Genomic DNA, 17765 nt, shown 5'->3' on the forward strand with positions numbered 1-17765 from the left:
TGCCCAAATGAATACTGTTCTTTTATGCTGTAATCATTCCTCCTGTTCATAGGGGTCATTGAGGGATCCTTTCATTATGCACTTTCAATGTAATGGGGGACAAAATCCACAGCTCTTCTCCCACAAACATTTATTTGAGGTTACCATTAAACTTCAGCCATCCAAATTAGTCAAATCAATTCAACATGTTTCAAAGTTACTGTCTTTTTAGTGTAAAATGTATTCTTTTTGTTATGATCCTTCCACTGCAGCTAACCAGAAAAACTGTTGAGACTGAAACTCAAGACTCTAAACTCTACTTTATTTGACTAACTCAGGCTGCTGAAGTCACATACTGTATTATCTTCAGATAAACTTTTTAATACATTTTGCCCAAAATTGTGGGCTGTGGATTTTGTCATCCATCACTTACTTTGTAAACACATTTGGATGAGATCTTTCAATGGCCATTATGAACAGGAGAAATAACTACAGCAAGAAAAATATGTTTCAATGTACCTGGAAAAATTGTGAACCCATTAAAGGCTGCAACAAATGGAGGGATAGTCATAAAATATATGTACTGTTGTCATGCAGTGCACTTCATTAGTCCACGTCATCTATAAGATATTGCAATTGTCATCTGTCTTATGATGAATCTCACATAATCACTGCCTAAGAGTAAAGGAAGGCAAAATGTGTTGAAATGAAGTAATTATAGTTTCCACATTGAAAAACTGCTTGTCACAGCAGCAAACACATTTCACGTCAAAATCACTATTGTCTCGCCTATATCCTTCCTGATGAGGAAATCATCAGTGGAAATGATCTTCTCACAGTCCATTCTATGGGACAGGGAACCATGAAAGAGTTTCAGTGTGACACTCATATCTTGTCTCTCTCTATGGTTCTTCCCAATCCTCCTCTGTCTGTCATATGTGACTCCATTATTCATGAGAGATTGTCCCGAGGCTTAACAGTATGCAAACTTCTGGCCAATTTGCATATGGGCATTGGGCCGATGTGTGTGTAAGGGTCTGTACTTGTGTGCCTCCCCAGCATGTGTGATAAAATACAAGGCCATTACAGTTGTAATCAGCTCAAAAATGTCAGAATAGAAGGTTGATTACATGCATGAACTGCACAATCTCCACTACTTCACAATCTATGAAGACGCTTATTTTGGCCTTACTCGTGTGTGTGTACATGTGTGCGTGTGTGTGTGTGAGAGAGAGAGAGAGAGAGAGAGAGAGAGAGGAGAGAGAGAGAGAGAGAGAGAGAGAGAGAGAGAGAGAGAGAGAGAGAGAGAGAGAGAGAGAGAGAGATGGAGCATATTTAGGTTGCCTTCTCAAAGATGACAACTCTGATTACAATAACAATAGAGGGTAAATACAGAACGGAGAAAAGCGAAAAACGAGAACAGGAACAGCCCGGATTTTCTGAACATCATAATTTGCCAAACATTAGCATGACAATGGCGGAGTCAGGGGGCATGATGGGAGCCATCTCAACACAGGGGTAATGCTGTAGCACGGCTCACCTACTGTACAGCCTGTTTAAATCATATGTGTCTACATCTAAGCAGGGAGTAGTGAAGGAAACCAATTAACACGTCATGTTCATGACAGAGAGAAACAATGTATTTCTGGTTACAGTTAGAGTTCAGTTAGGCACTTCAATATTAATATTACTGCTGATATCTAATCAGGAAAGAATTTGTAATATTTCAGGATGTTACCAGCAGGCAGGGTGGCCTTTTGGTTAGAGGGGATGTGTATTTAAAACAAAATCGAAATTTTGGTTAGTTTTAGCACATTATTGTTTAAACGTGATACAGTTTGGGGGTTGATTTGTGTGCCACCTTACTGATTGATGGAGGGTTGATATCAGTTTTAGTGTTTGAACCATAGAGAGAGTGAGAGAGAGAGAGAGAGAGAGAGAGAGAGAGAGAGAGAGAGAGACTGGTCTGGTATGTGCTAGCTTGGGGCTGGAGGTGTGGGGATGTGATTAGGTGCCACTAAAAGAGGAGAAACATGTCTCCAGGTTGCTCTTATCTTTAGTTATCTTCTTTACATGTTGTGTCTTCTGAACTGGTTTGCAAAAGCTGCCCACTGAAAAGGCTACAGTCACACCTTGTTTGGTTGAGAGTATGGCGGTATGAGAACAATGCAGCTTTACTGCAAGGGCATGACGTGCAGTTTCTGAGGCCAATGTTAAGCCAGCTGTTGAGGGTCAGTAAAAACATCCAAACTGTAGTCTGACTGCTTGTTAAACCACGTTTCCTTAACTAAGTTGTTTCAAAAAACCCTTTTACAGAGCTGGGTTGAGTCATGAAAGAAACGTAAGAGTGATGTAACTTATGTAAACTTTTGCTGTTTGGTAATTAAAGTAATGTAATGACTTTTTAATTAGTATAAATGAGGAAAATAATTTCAAGTAATTTGCACAAAATTGCTCTCAGCATTAATTTATACCAGCTGCATAATAAAATCAACAGTAACATTTTTGATTGAAATAAATGCAGTTAAATTGAAATGCTACAAACAATGGATTCGCTTGTAGAGATGGAGTCCATTTGTACTGTAGTTCAGATCTGAGGAACATGACAAGTGAATCTGTGCCACTGACCAATAGCAATGGTGCTGACCTTTGAGGGAATGGGGGAGAAGACTTATCATGTCATACCATTGAGTTTTAAATAATTCTGCACTGCTGAATGAGAAGCAATTTCCCTTTCCTCTTCATTTCCATTTTGCCATGAATGAATCACAACCAATGGTGGCTGTTGCACAAGTATTCATTATATTACCAAGCTTCTGGCACCATCTTTTCTGGTGGAGATATCACATGCAAATGAATTTCACTGCACCACATTATAGTGTGACCAAGCCGTTATGGTTCTGCTCCAGTCTGGCTCTATGTTCCTGAGCTGCTGCCAGTCCATCAGAGACCTTCGGCTTTTCTTCACTGTGATGTTAAGTCTGGACTGAATGGGAGATGAACAGATACTTTTGATAATTAAGTGTTTAATCCTGTGTTGTGCCCTTGCATTGCCATAGATTCCCTTTGTGTTTATTGATCTGTTGTCTATCGATATTCATGGATAGATTAGGGGGTCTGTAGGTGGAAAGAAGGTGGATATTCTACATTCTAAAATGATTCAACAGCATCAGTCAGATTTTTGTTGATGCTTATGCTGGTTTTACTTGTACATTTGAAAGTTTAAAATATGAGCATGACATATTGGAGAGAGGATTTTGCTTCTAGGTTTTTGGTTCTATCTGTATTTTTCCTCCTGTGTCCCCAGGGGTCCGTTCCATAAAGCAAACTCAGAAAAGCGTTGCTTATTGTTGAACACCTGACTTGAATGAGCCTAACAAATGAGATCAGGCTAAAGCGGTTCCATAAAGGCCAATCCACGCTCATGCAATAAAACTAATTCAAGACAGGCTCAAGTATTGAGAATAATTGTGTGTGCACGCTATTCACAAGCAGCCCATGATGTCGAACACAGATCAAACTGATTCACAATGACGAAATCCACTACAAAAGGCCCACAGAGCAGCAGCATTCTCTAGCACACACTTCTACTGGAGACATATGAAGAATTTAAACATATACCGTATATGGTTTGTTCCACGTGTGACATTACATATTGGACTAAATACATGGACATATTGAGGAAAGTATTTCGGTTAGAAGGAAATGGATTTCATATTTCACAAGAATGGATACTTGGCGTCGAGCTGTACAAAAAGTCCTGTGTCTTAAGATGGTCGTTGTGGATAAAGGGAAGACTTTGAAATTTTGTAGGCATTATCGCTGTTCTTACTTTAGTTGAGTGGCTAGCCGAGCTAATCGCTAATGCTATTACGGCTGTGAGCAACCATATAATTCGTGAATGGTCTTGAATGAATCAGGGCAATCTAAGCTTTCTAAGAATGTACAGCATGAATATATATATGTTTAATGGTTGGTGTTTAAAACATTCAGAGGAACTTGTCGCTACCTCCCAACTTCCGACCCACCCCGTGGGCGGAACAGCGTGTTTTATGAGGTCAACTAGCCTATATATAGCCTATGTATTTTGTGTATATATATACATATATGTGTGTGTGTGTGTATATATATACGTGTGTGTATATATATATATTATTAACTCAACTTCATTTGAACTGATTTTCTTTTTAAATGATGATGATTAATGAAGCCACATAATATATTAAAACATCTCTTTTCTTTCAGGCTAAGCAGCAACTCAAGCTAAGCCTGACAATTAGCCTGTTCCACAGTTAGTTAGTTTGCCAGCATAAGTTGCTATGGTAACTGAGCTTGAACTATGCTGAGTTTGCTTTATGGAACCGAATCTGCTGGGAAATGAGCCAGACTAACGAAATAAGCCTGGTTTATTTGGTAATCCTGCTTTATGGAACAGGGCCCAGCTTATTTCTGCATTAGCCTCATCATTCTTGCCCTTTGTTTTTCCTGTTGCACCCTCCTACCACCTTGTTACCTAATCAACATGCTCCCTCCTTATTCTAGTCCCTGCTCACCCAAGCTGTGATTGTTTTGTGATTAGTCCCTTGTGTATATACACCTGCCTGTTCTCATATTTGATGTAAGATTGTCATCTATGTTTCTGGTGGTCCAACTTCCTTGTTTCATGTCAGCCTGTTATATGACTCTTCTGTTACTAGACTGTTGAAGTAAAGATCTTTAAACTGTAATTCTACCTTGGTCTCTAGGTCCTACTCGGCTACCTGTAACATGAGCCATTAATAATGTGTGAATGTGTTAAATACATTCCATGACTTATTTTGTGAAGACATGTAATATATTTATCACCATTTTCTATTAATTTACTTTGTCTATTTCACTTTATGAGCTCCTGTCCCAAAACTCCTTTCAACATGTCTCGGAACTTGTAAGATTGAGAGATGTACAGCAACATCAATAGTGATAGTGCTGTAATAATGATCAATTCAGACAAAGACATTTTCAATCATTATTTTAGATACTTACACCATTTCTACCGCTACCAAACTCAACTGTAACAGTTCCAGCAGTATCTCACAGTATCACATAATATACTATATGCTTAACCAGTTAGCTGCAGGAATACCCACCAAAAGACAATTTAAACATTTCCAAAAACAGAAACCTAAGTTCCTAAAAAGTGTGTGGCATGCTGTTCTTTAGATAACTCTGACCTCTGTAGAAAGAGTGGGCAACAATTGCCCTCCTTAACATCCTAGCATCATTTATTTAAATCTGCATCTTCAACTATTTCCCATCTTCATATCTTCACACTGCATAAAGACTATTAAAACGTCAGAATCCTAGGAGGTTTCTTCCCCATCCGGCTTCTGTTTTCAAAGATGACCAGAGCACAAAGCAGTTTTCATGCATCCATTGCTCTCACTTAGTAAACTCTGGCATGGCTAGATGTTATGGTCTACCTTCGTGATTCACCCCCATCTTTCTGTCACATGGAGCTGCATTATGCTTTAAGGCTCTTCCCAAGGTTTAACAGACAGCAGCAAACAAACTTGGAACAGAGCAGCGTGCAGCTACTGAATGGCATCCTCCCCTCTCTATAGCTGCTCTGCTATGTTTTCTTTTGAGGTTTTGTTTTCCCTTGTCTTCTCTCTGGCACTTATGTTTCTTGTGATCCTCATTCTCCCTCCTTCTCTCATTGTGTTGTGTTTGCTGCATTTTGAACTCGCACTGTCTGTCCTTTCAAAGAGCGCCTTCGTTTTGCCTTCCCATACTGTTTGAGAGGCTTATATTTAGCAGCATTAGAACTGAGCTCTCCAGGGCAAAAGTATTTAGCATTATGTGTCTGACCCACATAAGAAAAAGGTAGAGAAATAAACTGATACATTCAAAACTTCATTCATTCACAAAGTCATACCCTCTTGCTTGTACTTACAAGTGTGTGTGTTTGTATTTGTCTCCATGTGTTGTGAGGGCTCACACTGTGTCACATGCATCTTAAGCCTACAATTACCATTTGATCCTGTGATTGGTCACAGCTTAACCATCAATTGATGGTTTGGGTCTTAGTGTGCAATCAGCACACACATACGGCCTCCATTACATAATACACATCCTCACGCTCAAAAAGCACTTTACCCTGGTCTTTCAGTTAGCATGCCATTATAATTGGTGCTGAAATGTCTGTATGTATGAATGTCTGTTTGTGTCTGAAATATGTGTATTGTATGTTGGCTATGTACTGTGCGTGTGTGTGTGTGTAATTGTGTGTGTACTTTAAGCAAATGGAATTAGCTACACTTGTGGAGAGTCATAGAGATTGCCTGTAGCCACAGCACTAGTCCGACATACAGACACTAATATATGTCAGATCATGTGCACTCAAACACGCTTGTACAAAACACACATATCTCCCACCTACACACACACAGAAACCATTCTCAGTAGCTGTGGAGATGTGTGCCATCATCCACCCACACACTTACCTTCACTGATGCACTGAAACTTACAGCATTTTTTTCCAAGTACCACACAAGTGCCTCTATTTCACTCACCCTCTCACTTCCTCTCTCTTCCGCAAGCACGCACGCAGTCTACTTTTAATAGTTACCATGTCAATTCTAAACTGGTGTTTCATGTATTGTTGAAATCATATGGGTTCAATCTCACATAAAAGCTTCCTGCAGCTCTACATTATTGTCAGTTTGAAGACAGCCTTTTGACAAAGCCAATCAAATTTAATGTACCCTATCACTAATTAAAACCCACATTTTCATAAAGACCTGCCAGTGTCAAATGCGGTTTGTTCCTCTCTCCAGGTCTCAATGGTGAGAGGAGATGGTGTGGCTATCAGATTATCTATAATTTTGTCATCCCGTTTTTCCATAATGTAATTCTGCTATTTTGGTATGTTCTGAACTGATAACATCTACTGCATGTCTGTCCATCCTGGAAGATTCATCCCTTCTCAGTTGCGTTCTGCCATTTCATTCCCAGTAAAAGCATTTTTATGGGTGCAGATTTTTCTTCTTATTTAAGGATAGATGATTTGTTCCTGTGCGGACTGCAAAGCTCCCTGAAGCTAGTTTTGTTATGTGATATACAAATAAACACTGACTTGACTTGTTTCAGAATCATTTTTAAAGGGGTAAAATTTGCAATTGCCCTGGGTGGCAAAAGGCTGTGCTATATAGCTGAGTTCACCAGAGAGTGTTGGCTCCCTGCTAAAAGTGTTGACATTAATCTGAAGCATAAATTCAGCGGAAAGCCTATTTATTCGAGTTAGAGAACCATTGTATAAGTTATGTAAGTATAATGTAATATTTATAAGTGTATTTTGATTAGTATATAATCACCTGAAAGTAAGAATCGTTATGCTTTTGTTAGCTTAGAATGAACCCTACAGAGGGAGCAGGTCCCCTTTCATGGAGCCTGCTATGTTGCACCTGCCATGTTTCTACTGTAGCCCAGAATGGACAAACCAAACACTGGCTCCAGAGAGGGACTTTTTCATTTTTCTAGATTTTCTTGGCCAGAATGTGTTCTCCTACATGTTTGTAAGGGGAGGGGTATTCATTTGGTTGCAATCTGCAACCTCACCTCCAGATACCACTAAATCCTACACACTGGTCCTTCAAAGGTGTACTTGTGCAATATTAACTGTCACGATGAGTACTCAGCCTGTCTAAACAGTTGTATGTCTTGTGCACTAGCCTGTTGTGGCCGTGGATTTCTATGATACAATCCAAGATGGATTCATTATTACAAAACTGTTGAAAAATATCTACAAGAAATTGCTGTGCTCCAGGTCAAGATTTTTTACATTGGAGGCTGAGAGAGGACTGCATGAGTCACTCCCAACTACAATCTATGGTAAGACTGCTAAGTCTGTGGCTAACCAGAATCTTATCACTTATTAAAGCAATGCACTAACAGTACTAGCTCCTAAGGATCTGAACAGCACAAGAATGGCTGCTATCAGTGGCAACTAGAACACCCTGGGCCTCTGCTGTTCCAGAGCTGTTATTCATAAATGATCCTATAGCAAGCTGAGGCCCTGGGAGTGTCCTAAATACAATAGCCATAGCATCAAGACAAACAGGAAATAAGCAGGTCACATTAAAATCTTCCGATCCTACAAACCCGATCACATTCCCTGTAAGCCAAATATCTCAGACCCTGCTCCAACAAACCTAAAATTATGTTACTGTGTAACAAGCCACTTTTAATCAATGACAAAGAGAAAGTGAATGCTATTCTTACTGAATGAATCCACCAAATTTAATATTTGAGTCTGAAACACGACAGAACAAAAAAGAAGGGGGTGTTTGTGCCTTTTTTAGTGAGAGGTTGCTTTGTAAGAAGTTATCATTTATAGAATTCTCATGCTTTGAATATGTGCAGTTCACTATTCTATATATAGTTATAAACAGGCCACCAGAATACTCTCCATATTGCTTTGATGATTTTACTGAGATGCTTTCAATTATCTGCACTGAATTTGACTGTGTAGTCAGTACAGTTGATTTACTATGCACATAGATAATGTCAGTGACAAAAATGGCGTAGAAATATCTGCCAAACTTGACACTTTTGATCAGTCTCTAACACTCTTTATTACTAAGGGTGTTAACATTCAAATGTCCCTGTGCTTGATGTCAGATCATTTCTGTTTATTCTTTGATCTTTCTATGACACCAAAAAGTAACTAGTTACATTACAGCATTACCTTCTGAGAAAAGTAACTCGTTAGAGTACTTTTGCGTTACCGAAAATGAAAATTCCTTTGTAATTCCTTGTGCATGTTGTTTTAGTTAACACCTCCTATAAATATAATTTCTCTACCATCATCACACAGCCAAGTCTGGCCCATAATCTGTAAATCTTTCCACTTATAACAGGAATAACAGACACAATGTCTTATTTACAGCTCTTTATTGTATTAAAGTGGCTCCCAAAACATATGCCCACATACAAGTTATAAAACTACATCGGCTATAGGCTTTTCAAACACATCCCCACATCACTGCAACAGGGCAACAGGCTCTTGTGACCCGGGCACAACTTTCATGTCACTGTAATGTTCTTGCCCTTATTTCCTCCCATAAATTCAAAATAATGTGAATATTTCACCGAAATGAACACTGTCACATCTTGCTCGCTGAGCTGCCGTACACACGCAGAGCACGTAGCTGGGTGCCTGCCTGCCAAAAAAGTAGTAATGTTGCAAATTTGTGTCTTTTCTTGTGGCAAAAGTTACAGGAGTAGTTGGTTAAAAAATAATAGATTACCCTTTTGAAAATGTAACTAAACAACTGAGTCTTAAACTGCAGACCTAATGTGTTAGATTACTCATTACATCAAAAAAGTAATCCAAGTATGCGTTACTTTGTACTTTGTAACACATTACCCCCAACACTGGATCTTGAAGTGTTAAAAAATAAGGTACATTAATGAGAATACCAGAACAACTGCCCAAGCTTCAAAACATGTCGATGAATAACTTCAATTCTAAAATTTCGAATGTAATTGATACAGCAACAAGAACAGTCACAACACATCTTACTCAGATTTAAATTTCAATAGCCACATCAAATTGGTAACTTCATCAGTTTCTTCCATCTAAAGAGTCAGAGGAATAATGTCCAACAATACCTAGTGAGGTTTACCCACACCTTTATTTCATGCATATTGGATTATTACAATGGTCTGTTTAGAAGAAATTATTAGATTATCACAGTGCTTCCAAAAAAGGCTCTTCAGCAACTCTATTTATTCAGAAGGCCACTGCCAGGGTACTGACAAAAACTGGGGAATGCGGCCACATTAAAGCTGACACAGGCAAATACAGATTTTCACTGGTCCAGGTAATGGTTACTTGCACAAGTGAACACTATATGTAGGACAGAACTTTACCCCATATGATTCCCATCCCTCAGTGGATGGTGAGGTTTTTGACTGAGGCAGAGGGATCTGACATAAAGTACATCAGATCAGATCCGATCAAGGGTAGAATCAGGAATGATGGGGGATACGAAAATTCAAGAAAAACGTATTCTTGAAATGTTTGTGTTCTTTTATCTTTCTATTTCACTTGATTTGAACTGCACTAGTTTACATTTTAAGTAATTTATCTGTTGTATTTCAGTCTGTACTTTTGCACTTTTTAATTGTAAATCTTTTACCTTGACTGTATTGTTATTACTCTGTGACTTTTAATAGCCCCAGTGTATAACATGTGCTGCTGTGCCTTGCCTTGTGCAGCTCTTAGAGAGATTTCTAAAGTTTGAGAAAATGACAGTGTTGATGAAGTCAGGGTTATGTCGGGTTGAGAACTCCAAATTTGCAGATTGCATTATGAACCAGGGACTTTTGAGTCAGGCACAGGTGGTATAATGAAAGAAGCTTTACAGTTGCATTATGGTCAAGTGTTTTTGAGCCATAGAGACTAAAAGTTAGGTTATCTTAGATGCAGCATCAACTTTGACCATTGTTTTAGAGCCTGTGTATCTGAGGCCCCATAATGAAAATACAAACATTAACTTATTTCAGTACCCCTTTAAATGCTTCAACAAGTGCAAAAAGTTGTGGTTGTCCTGAGTTGTATGCCTCGACTTTATCATACACTGTGAGAAAGAGAGATGGTCTGGAGGAAAAACCAGAAAAAACCTGTGGAACTCCTGGTGAGTTTGGAATCACACAAGCACGCACACACGCACACACACACACACACTTTGTGTTGTTATAAAGCCAACATCAGTACTGTCAGTCGAGGAACTTACATTTGTTGTTTGTGTGTTAAAGTCTGAGAGAAAAGTGAGATAAATATCTGCTTCTCTTCTTTATTGTCTCTGAACAGAGTCTCGAGGGATGGAGTGGTATCTTGGAGCGAAAGAGAACACAGATGCTCTGACTTTCAAAAACGCCGCTTCCCACTCCAGGCAAAATCACGCCACTCCGCTCCCACTCTGCGAAGCTCATATACTCTGATGCATGCAGCCCCCATCTATTCTCTACTGCATGTTAGACTCACAAAAGCACACATACACACCTAGATGCACCAATGCACACTGTAAAGTCATGTGAGTGCTAGAAATTTAAGCCAAAATTGCCCTTGAACATGTAAACAAAAGGATGCTACAACTGCGTTGTCCTGCAAGACAGGATTGCATCTACTTATCATTTCATATTGACAGATAAGTTTCGGAATAATGCAAAGGAAAACATCTTTATGTTAGTTTCACCATGATGTTAAAGGTATGTTTAAATTAGCAATCTTTGCAGCCTATATAGCAGCAAATGACCTGTACTGTCAGTGCTTATATATGTGCATGATAATGTGCATCTGCTTGTACTTGTGCATGTATTTGTGTTTGTGTGTGTGTGTGTGTGTGTGTGTGCTGCCCTGATATGTGGCTCAGAGGCAGCCATGTCGTAATGCCACTTACGACTGTAGGACATCAAAGAAACAATCCCTGGGGGACAAGACAGACAGTCATGGAGAAAGAGCTTTGATGAGGACATGAAGCTATGTTTCATTATTAATAACATCCCACTGTACTGACAAGAAAGTGTGGCCACCGTAACTGAATTTGGTATATTGCAGAATAATAACGGTAATTACTGTTCCTTATATTGTATATTTCAAATTGATTTAATGCTATAGTGAGGGGAAAATAAGGCAGTATTGACATTGGATTTGCTGCTGCCACGAATTCATGACCTGCAAATTGCAATTCTGTGTAGATGTTTAATTATTAAAGATGCTTCAATGTGCATGTGTTAGTCTCAGATGAAGACTGCCTGGTGAAAATAATGAAATTAACTGTGCATGTTCTTCTGCCATTTAGAGTGTCAGTTTCATTCTGCTTTAATATTGTGCAGTCTTGAAATAAGGACAGGCTCTCTCTGTAGATCTCTGACTGCTCTATGGAGGACAAATATAGTGCCCGTTGCCATGGTTATGGCAGAGAATGCATACACACAAACAGAGCAGAGAGACCACGAGGATACACACCTACACACCATTCCCCTCTTTCAATCCACAAACACCACGTGTAGATGAGGAGGGACTATCAGTGTGTGTCGATTGTGTGCGAATGTATGTATATATATTGTCATGTCTATTGATGTGTCATGTGTTTTTGCATGATGAGCACCTGTGGAAGGATTTTTTTTTTTTTTTTTTTTTTACAACTTGAACACAGACTCACCGTCACAGTGGGGATGGCGGTGACGAGGGAGTAGACGAGGACGGGCGGTGCCTTGCTGTTGTCCTCTGGTCCTGGGTACGGCTTGGAGTAGGTTTTATCGAAACAGAAGAAGCCCTGGATGTGCACGGGGAATGTGTCCGTGTACTCAAAGTAGTATGCCAACAAAACGGTCCCTGCCATGATGACCAGCTGAAAATAAAACATATTGGTTCCAGCTTTAGGATTGGATCCACAAGAGTAGAAGTGTAGGAGTTGTGGAAAGAAAAGACAGCCGGAAAGAGAGAAGTGGAAAATGTTGTGACGGATAAAAAAAAAGGAGATTTTCCCTTCACAGAGCAAAATGATGGATGCTTCCGTAATGTGTAAAATGAATCAAGTGTTCATGGAGAGATAGTGAGAGAAGAGGATGAGAGGGAGAGGGAGGTGAGAGAGAGAGGGAGGGAGAGAGGTAGAGATAGAGACGGAGGGAGACAAATAAGGAGAAAGACACATAGAGAGGGGGAATGAGAGAGGAATGGCAGAGATACGGAATGAGAGAGATATCCCTTCAGCAGTGTCAGTATGCAGAGTGGGAGGGTAAAAGAACAAATGCAGACCGATCAAAGAAAACAAACGCTGTAAGGAGGAAGAGAAGAACTGAACAAGGACGTGAGGGAAAGAGGGGGTTGACAACACAGATGGGGTGAATTAGAGCAGAGCGGTGAAGAGAAGACAAGAGGAGGCAAGAAAGAGACAAAAAAACCTCACTGGGAAGAGCAAAGGGTAGGACAAGAAATGTGTGTGCATAACTTAAGTGGTTAACACACCACCATCCTGCTACTTATAATACCAGCTGTATGCAAAATGCAATCCATGAAACATAAAATATGACCTTCATAAGTATGTAAAAAAAATAATGACATATTAGCAATTCATGAAGGATTGTTTGTGCATGAGACAAACAGAGCATAAAGGAGGGAGAGAGTATGATAAGCATAGAAAACATCAGAAAGTAGCATGCTATTGAGACAGATGCACAAGTACTAGTAACTCCTTTGACCAATTTGTTAAAGGAAGAAAAAGCTTCTGTAAATCTGCGACTGAAGGGTTGTGTGCCCTGCGGTGAAAGGCCTGAAACTAAAACGCTAAAAAGTTCAAAACAGAATGTGAGTTTAAATATGGAGGGCTGCTGATGAGTCTTTTCATAATCTGCAGCCTAAATGTTTGCTAAATGAACTTGTTATTGTATTTGAAGGACACATTTATCAGCGCTAAAACATAAGGCGGCTCAACTGGCAGGCTGAGCTGGTTTATAGCTGTAGAGACGTTGAGGAAAGGAAGATACAGCAGTTTGGGCGGTTGGTGGTGACAGTTTGTTCTTTTACCTTAGAGGCATTATAGTATGCAGCATTTCAAAGGTTAATAAAATATTGCTAGGCTATTCTAAATTACCATATTAATAACAGTTATCAGTTCTTATTCACAGAATAAACTTTAACAGGGGTGAAAGACATGCTGTATGTTTCTTAACCACAAAAGGATTGGGTGCTACATAATTAGTCATAACTAGACCTCAAGCAAGGAGGAGACCTCGAGGAAATGAAAGTACATAATTTAGTTGGTTGTTTGGGACATTTGTGGAGACACAGTGGGATGTGTCATCATACATTCAACAAATCAACTTACACAACTTTGGTTTACCAAACTTCTCAAACAGAAAACCAACCAGAGGTGCCAAATTCCAGATATGGTTGCTCAAACATCTCAAACACCAGCGTCATTAAGGCTGCAACTAGATTTGTCTTTAAGGTAATGTGATAAATCTGTTTCCTAAAGCCCAAGATGATGTCCTAAAATGTCTTCTTTTGTCCTGCCCAAAGTCCACATCACAAAAATATTCATTTTGCTATCACAAGAAGAAGCTGGAATCAGAAAATCTGGGCATTTTTTATTTAAAAGTATTTATTTTGTGTTCAATCCCCAAGTCACGCCAAGTGATATCCATTGTAAGTGAAGCTTTACTTACAGCTTTTAATGTAATTAAACTGGCAACATCTTTGGTGGTGAGCATAACTTAAGTTGTTGGGATGGATGCTGGGCTTAAGGCAGCAAAAGCACTAAAGAAGAGTTAGAAATCTTTCTAAAGAGTAACCAAGTGCCAAACATGACTAAAATCATGCTTTATCTGCTACACGTGGACATGTGGCAATTGGCTATGAATATTTTGTGGCTTGGCAGATAAGTTCAATAAAAACATTTCCATTATGTTGTTTCTAGTTGGCACTAAACATTGGCACTAAACACAAAGTGCACCTGAGACTGATGGAAATCTAAATAGTTTTGCAAGTACTTGTTGAACAAAGTGTTATTTTGGCCAATTTTTGTGTCAAACAATCCAGTAAATGTTGAGATATTTCACAGGATAAGTAAAAACTTTGACCTGCTGCTGGTACTTGAGGAAAACCAAACACAAAGGTGAGACATATGGTTCATCCAATCAACTGTCAAGTATTTTTTGAAAGTGCCTGACGTTTTGCAAACTGTTTCCAATAATGCCTTGTCAAATGGCTCTGTGTAATAAATCATCTGGTGCATCAAGTGACGATGGTGCTAGCATGGTTAAAAATGTAATTTGGGCTGCATTATGTTTCTACGGAACACATTGTTTCAAATTAGTAGCATATAAATGTAATTTCTATGTGACAGAATTGGTATTTACATCATGTTATCTGTGTTCACACGTTGTAATTTTTATTTATTCATTTAAATTTTGATTTGAGGGGATTTGATGAAACATCGGCTTTGTGCTTTAAAGCACCAAATAGGGAACATTAACTGTGGCAGATGGCTGAAACAAGTGACAAACCTCTGAATATTACTGCCTTCAACATGTTTATCCTCTTCAGTATAGTGGCAGACTACCCATTTGGACTAATGCAACAGGGAGGGAAAGGGGAGACTCACTACATGTAATATTGTTCAGCTTTATTACACAGTGAGGAGTGACAATGAACATGTGACAGAGAGGGTGACCTAATTCAAACTCCCATATGCTCTGCTGTCAGATCTGTTGATCTGCAAGATCCCTTTTCCTGTTTACTTTACAGGCATTGAAATTTGATGGATGATGACATATATGTATTGCAAAATCAAATAATGAATCTGTACTTTCCTGCAGTAATGTGAGAACTGAATCTAGTTCAATCTTTTTGTGAGAGACGTCTTCGTCTTTACACTGAGGGTCCCCAGTGAGGAGACAGTCATATTGGAGGGACGATCTATTCAGTGACAAAAAACACACCCTGAGGGCCATAAAAGCAGAATCATGAGCGACACAGAAACACACATGCACATAAACATATCCACACATGCTGGCACACCATAAATACGCCCCCAGCCCGTAGTTTATATATAGGCCAAGAATATCAAGTAGCTCGATCCTCCATGTTTTTCCATGTTTGTTTCCATCTACATGAGCTTTGCATGTATAAGCGCGTGGGTGCGTGAGAGTGAGTTTCCATGTGCAGCGTGTGTGTGTTTGTGAGTATGTCTGTAGGCATGTGGGTGCATTCCCATGTCTGATGTGGAACTCTTGACACAGGCACGCTGTGTTGAACATTTCTTACCATCATCAGTTCCTCTCTACTCACAGAACTACAAAAGGTTTGAGGGAGGGAGCGAGGGAGGAAGGTGTAGAAAGGTGGAAGGAGGAGCATGAGGGAGGTCTACGAACACCTATCAAAGTTTAAACAAACATTTGAAGACAACTCCAGGAAAACCACCCTGGGAGATAATGCATGTCATTTTGCATCTGCTTTTGCACACATTAAAACTGACTGAGCTTATGACAATACTGTCAGTCTGAGAGCTCCGACAACCATGTATGCCGAATAATACATGAATAGACATGAGTTATAATTTTTTATATTATTCTGGGACAACATTATCACATGACTAGAATACAAAGGTTTCAGTAAATGGAGTCATCTGACTTCTCATTAAAAGATAAGGCTTTTCTTATTGTCAACAAATCTCAAGTGCAGAGCCAAACCAACAAAGAACGCATCCCTCTTTCTTTCAAAGTTTTTTTAACTGAGTTTTTCTTGAAAGCACATCAACATCAAATTAACAAAGCACAATGGTGAAGCATCCATAGTACAAGTAAATAGAGAGATAAGATGTGCTCTAATATATGAAAAAGTTGAAATATTTATTATAATAATCAGTCTAATTGTAGCCCATCTATTGGACAAAAGTGTCCATATCAGACACAAAAGTTAAATATTTTAGAGAATAAATCAAAGGAGGATCAGAATTGATCCAATTTAGAACATCCCCAAAACATATGATAAAGGGTTGCAGGCACTGTTTGGCATCTAATACATAAGGGGTCTGTATCAGGGTATATTCTTGCCAAGGTAGCTTTACAATAATGCAGGCGATGCAATACTAGTTTGAATTGAATGAGACTGTGACATGCACATATTGACGAGGAGTGTATGTAATCAAGGGCCACGTCCCAAATATCTGTGATGTCAAAACCAAGCTCATCCTCCCAGCGTTGTTTTATGTTGTCTGGAGAAGGTACATTGATTGAAACCATACAGTATATTCATATACCCTGGCAAGCTTCCCCCTTTGAAACCGCAAAAGCATGGTTGCAATGTGATCCAAGTGGGTTTTAGGTGGGCTAGATGTGAAATCGGGAAATTTCTTTCTAGCAAAATCCCTCACCAGTAAATAGTGAAAAAATGGCGATGTGGTAAGTTAAATTTGAACGCATCCTTCTAGTAGAGTATTGTGTGTGTATCAAAAGCCTGATATATCTTATCCCTTTGTGCTGTAGACCTCTGTTGTTGTCCAAAAACTATTAAAACTCGTCAGTGAGCCACACTGCTGCACTGGATGAGATGTTCCTTTGACCTTACAATGGCTACGGTAGTTTGTTTAGAAATAGCTGCACAGTAATAACAGCAATCACATTTTCAGTCTCAGGAGAGCCCTGTAAGGCAGATGTGTTACTGTGCTTGCACACAGTTCCATTTATAGTGTTTCACTAGCTTGTTGTGACACATACAGTATCACAACCTCTTGACTTTGTGCTATAGTACATTTCTCAAAGAACTTCAGTACAAAATCAAGAGGTTGTAATAAGCAGCATGAGTTGGCAAGCCAACACAAAACTGTTCTCCTGAGACTGAAAATGTGATCAGTGTCATTGGTTTTTGGAGCTGTTTCTAAACAAACCACAGAGCCCAAACTCTTCCAAGTGAAGGAACATGTCACCTAGTGCTACAGGGTGGACAACAGTGGATACACACACAGTACTTGTAAAAATTATCAGTTCATTGCTAGTTTGCTTCTGCACATGAGATTTGTTAACTATTGACTACATTCAGAGCTCATACATGTCATTTTATATCCATCCCCCTCTACTTGAACACATAACCATCCATCTCCCTGTATACAGTGCAGCCACAGTCAGTTTGTCTAAATATTCATAAAGGTCAGGGGTTAAAATGAGGCTAAATGATAAGTGTTCAAGCACCTTCAGTTGATGAGTAAATACATCTGATTGGCAGTTTCATACATTATAAT

The 17765-nt window shown here is 39.2% G+C and overlaps 1 protein-coding gene across 1 annotated transcript in view; it reads right to left on the reverse strand.

The window, feature by feature from the left end:
* LOC128368202 (phospholipid phosphatase-related protein type 5-like) overlaps nucleotides 1-17765 on the reverse strand; it is a 49385-nt gene that overhangs the window by 15338 nt on the left and 16282 nt on the right. Inside the window, exon 3 of the mRNA XM_053328979.1 lies at nucleotides 12189-12377. Within this exon, the coding sequence (XP_053184954.1) occupies nucleotides 12189-12377 (189 nt within the window). The remainder of the gene's footprint in view (nucleotides 1-12188; nucleotides 12378-17765) is intronic.

Source organism: Scomber japonicus, chromosome 2 (assembly GCF_027409825.1).
Source record: "Scomber japonicus isolate fScoJap1 chromosome 2, fScoJap1.pri, whole genome shotgun sequence".
Classification (NCBI taxonomy): domain Eukaryota; kingdom Metazoa; phylum Chordata; class Actinopteri; order Scombriformes; family Scombridae; genus Scomber; species Scomber japonicus.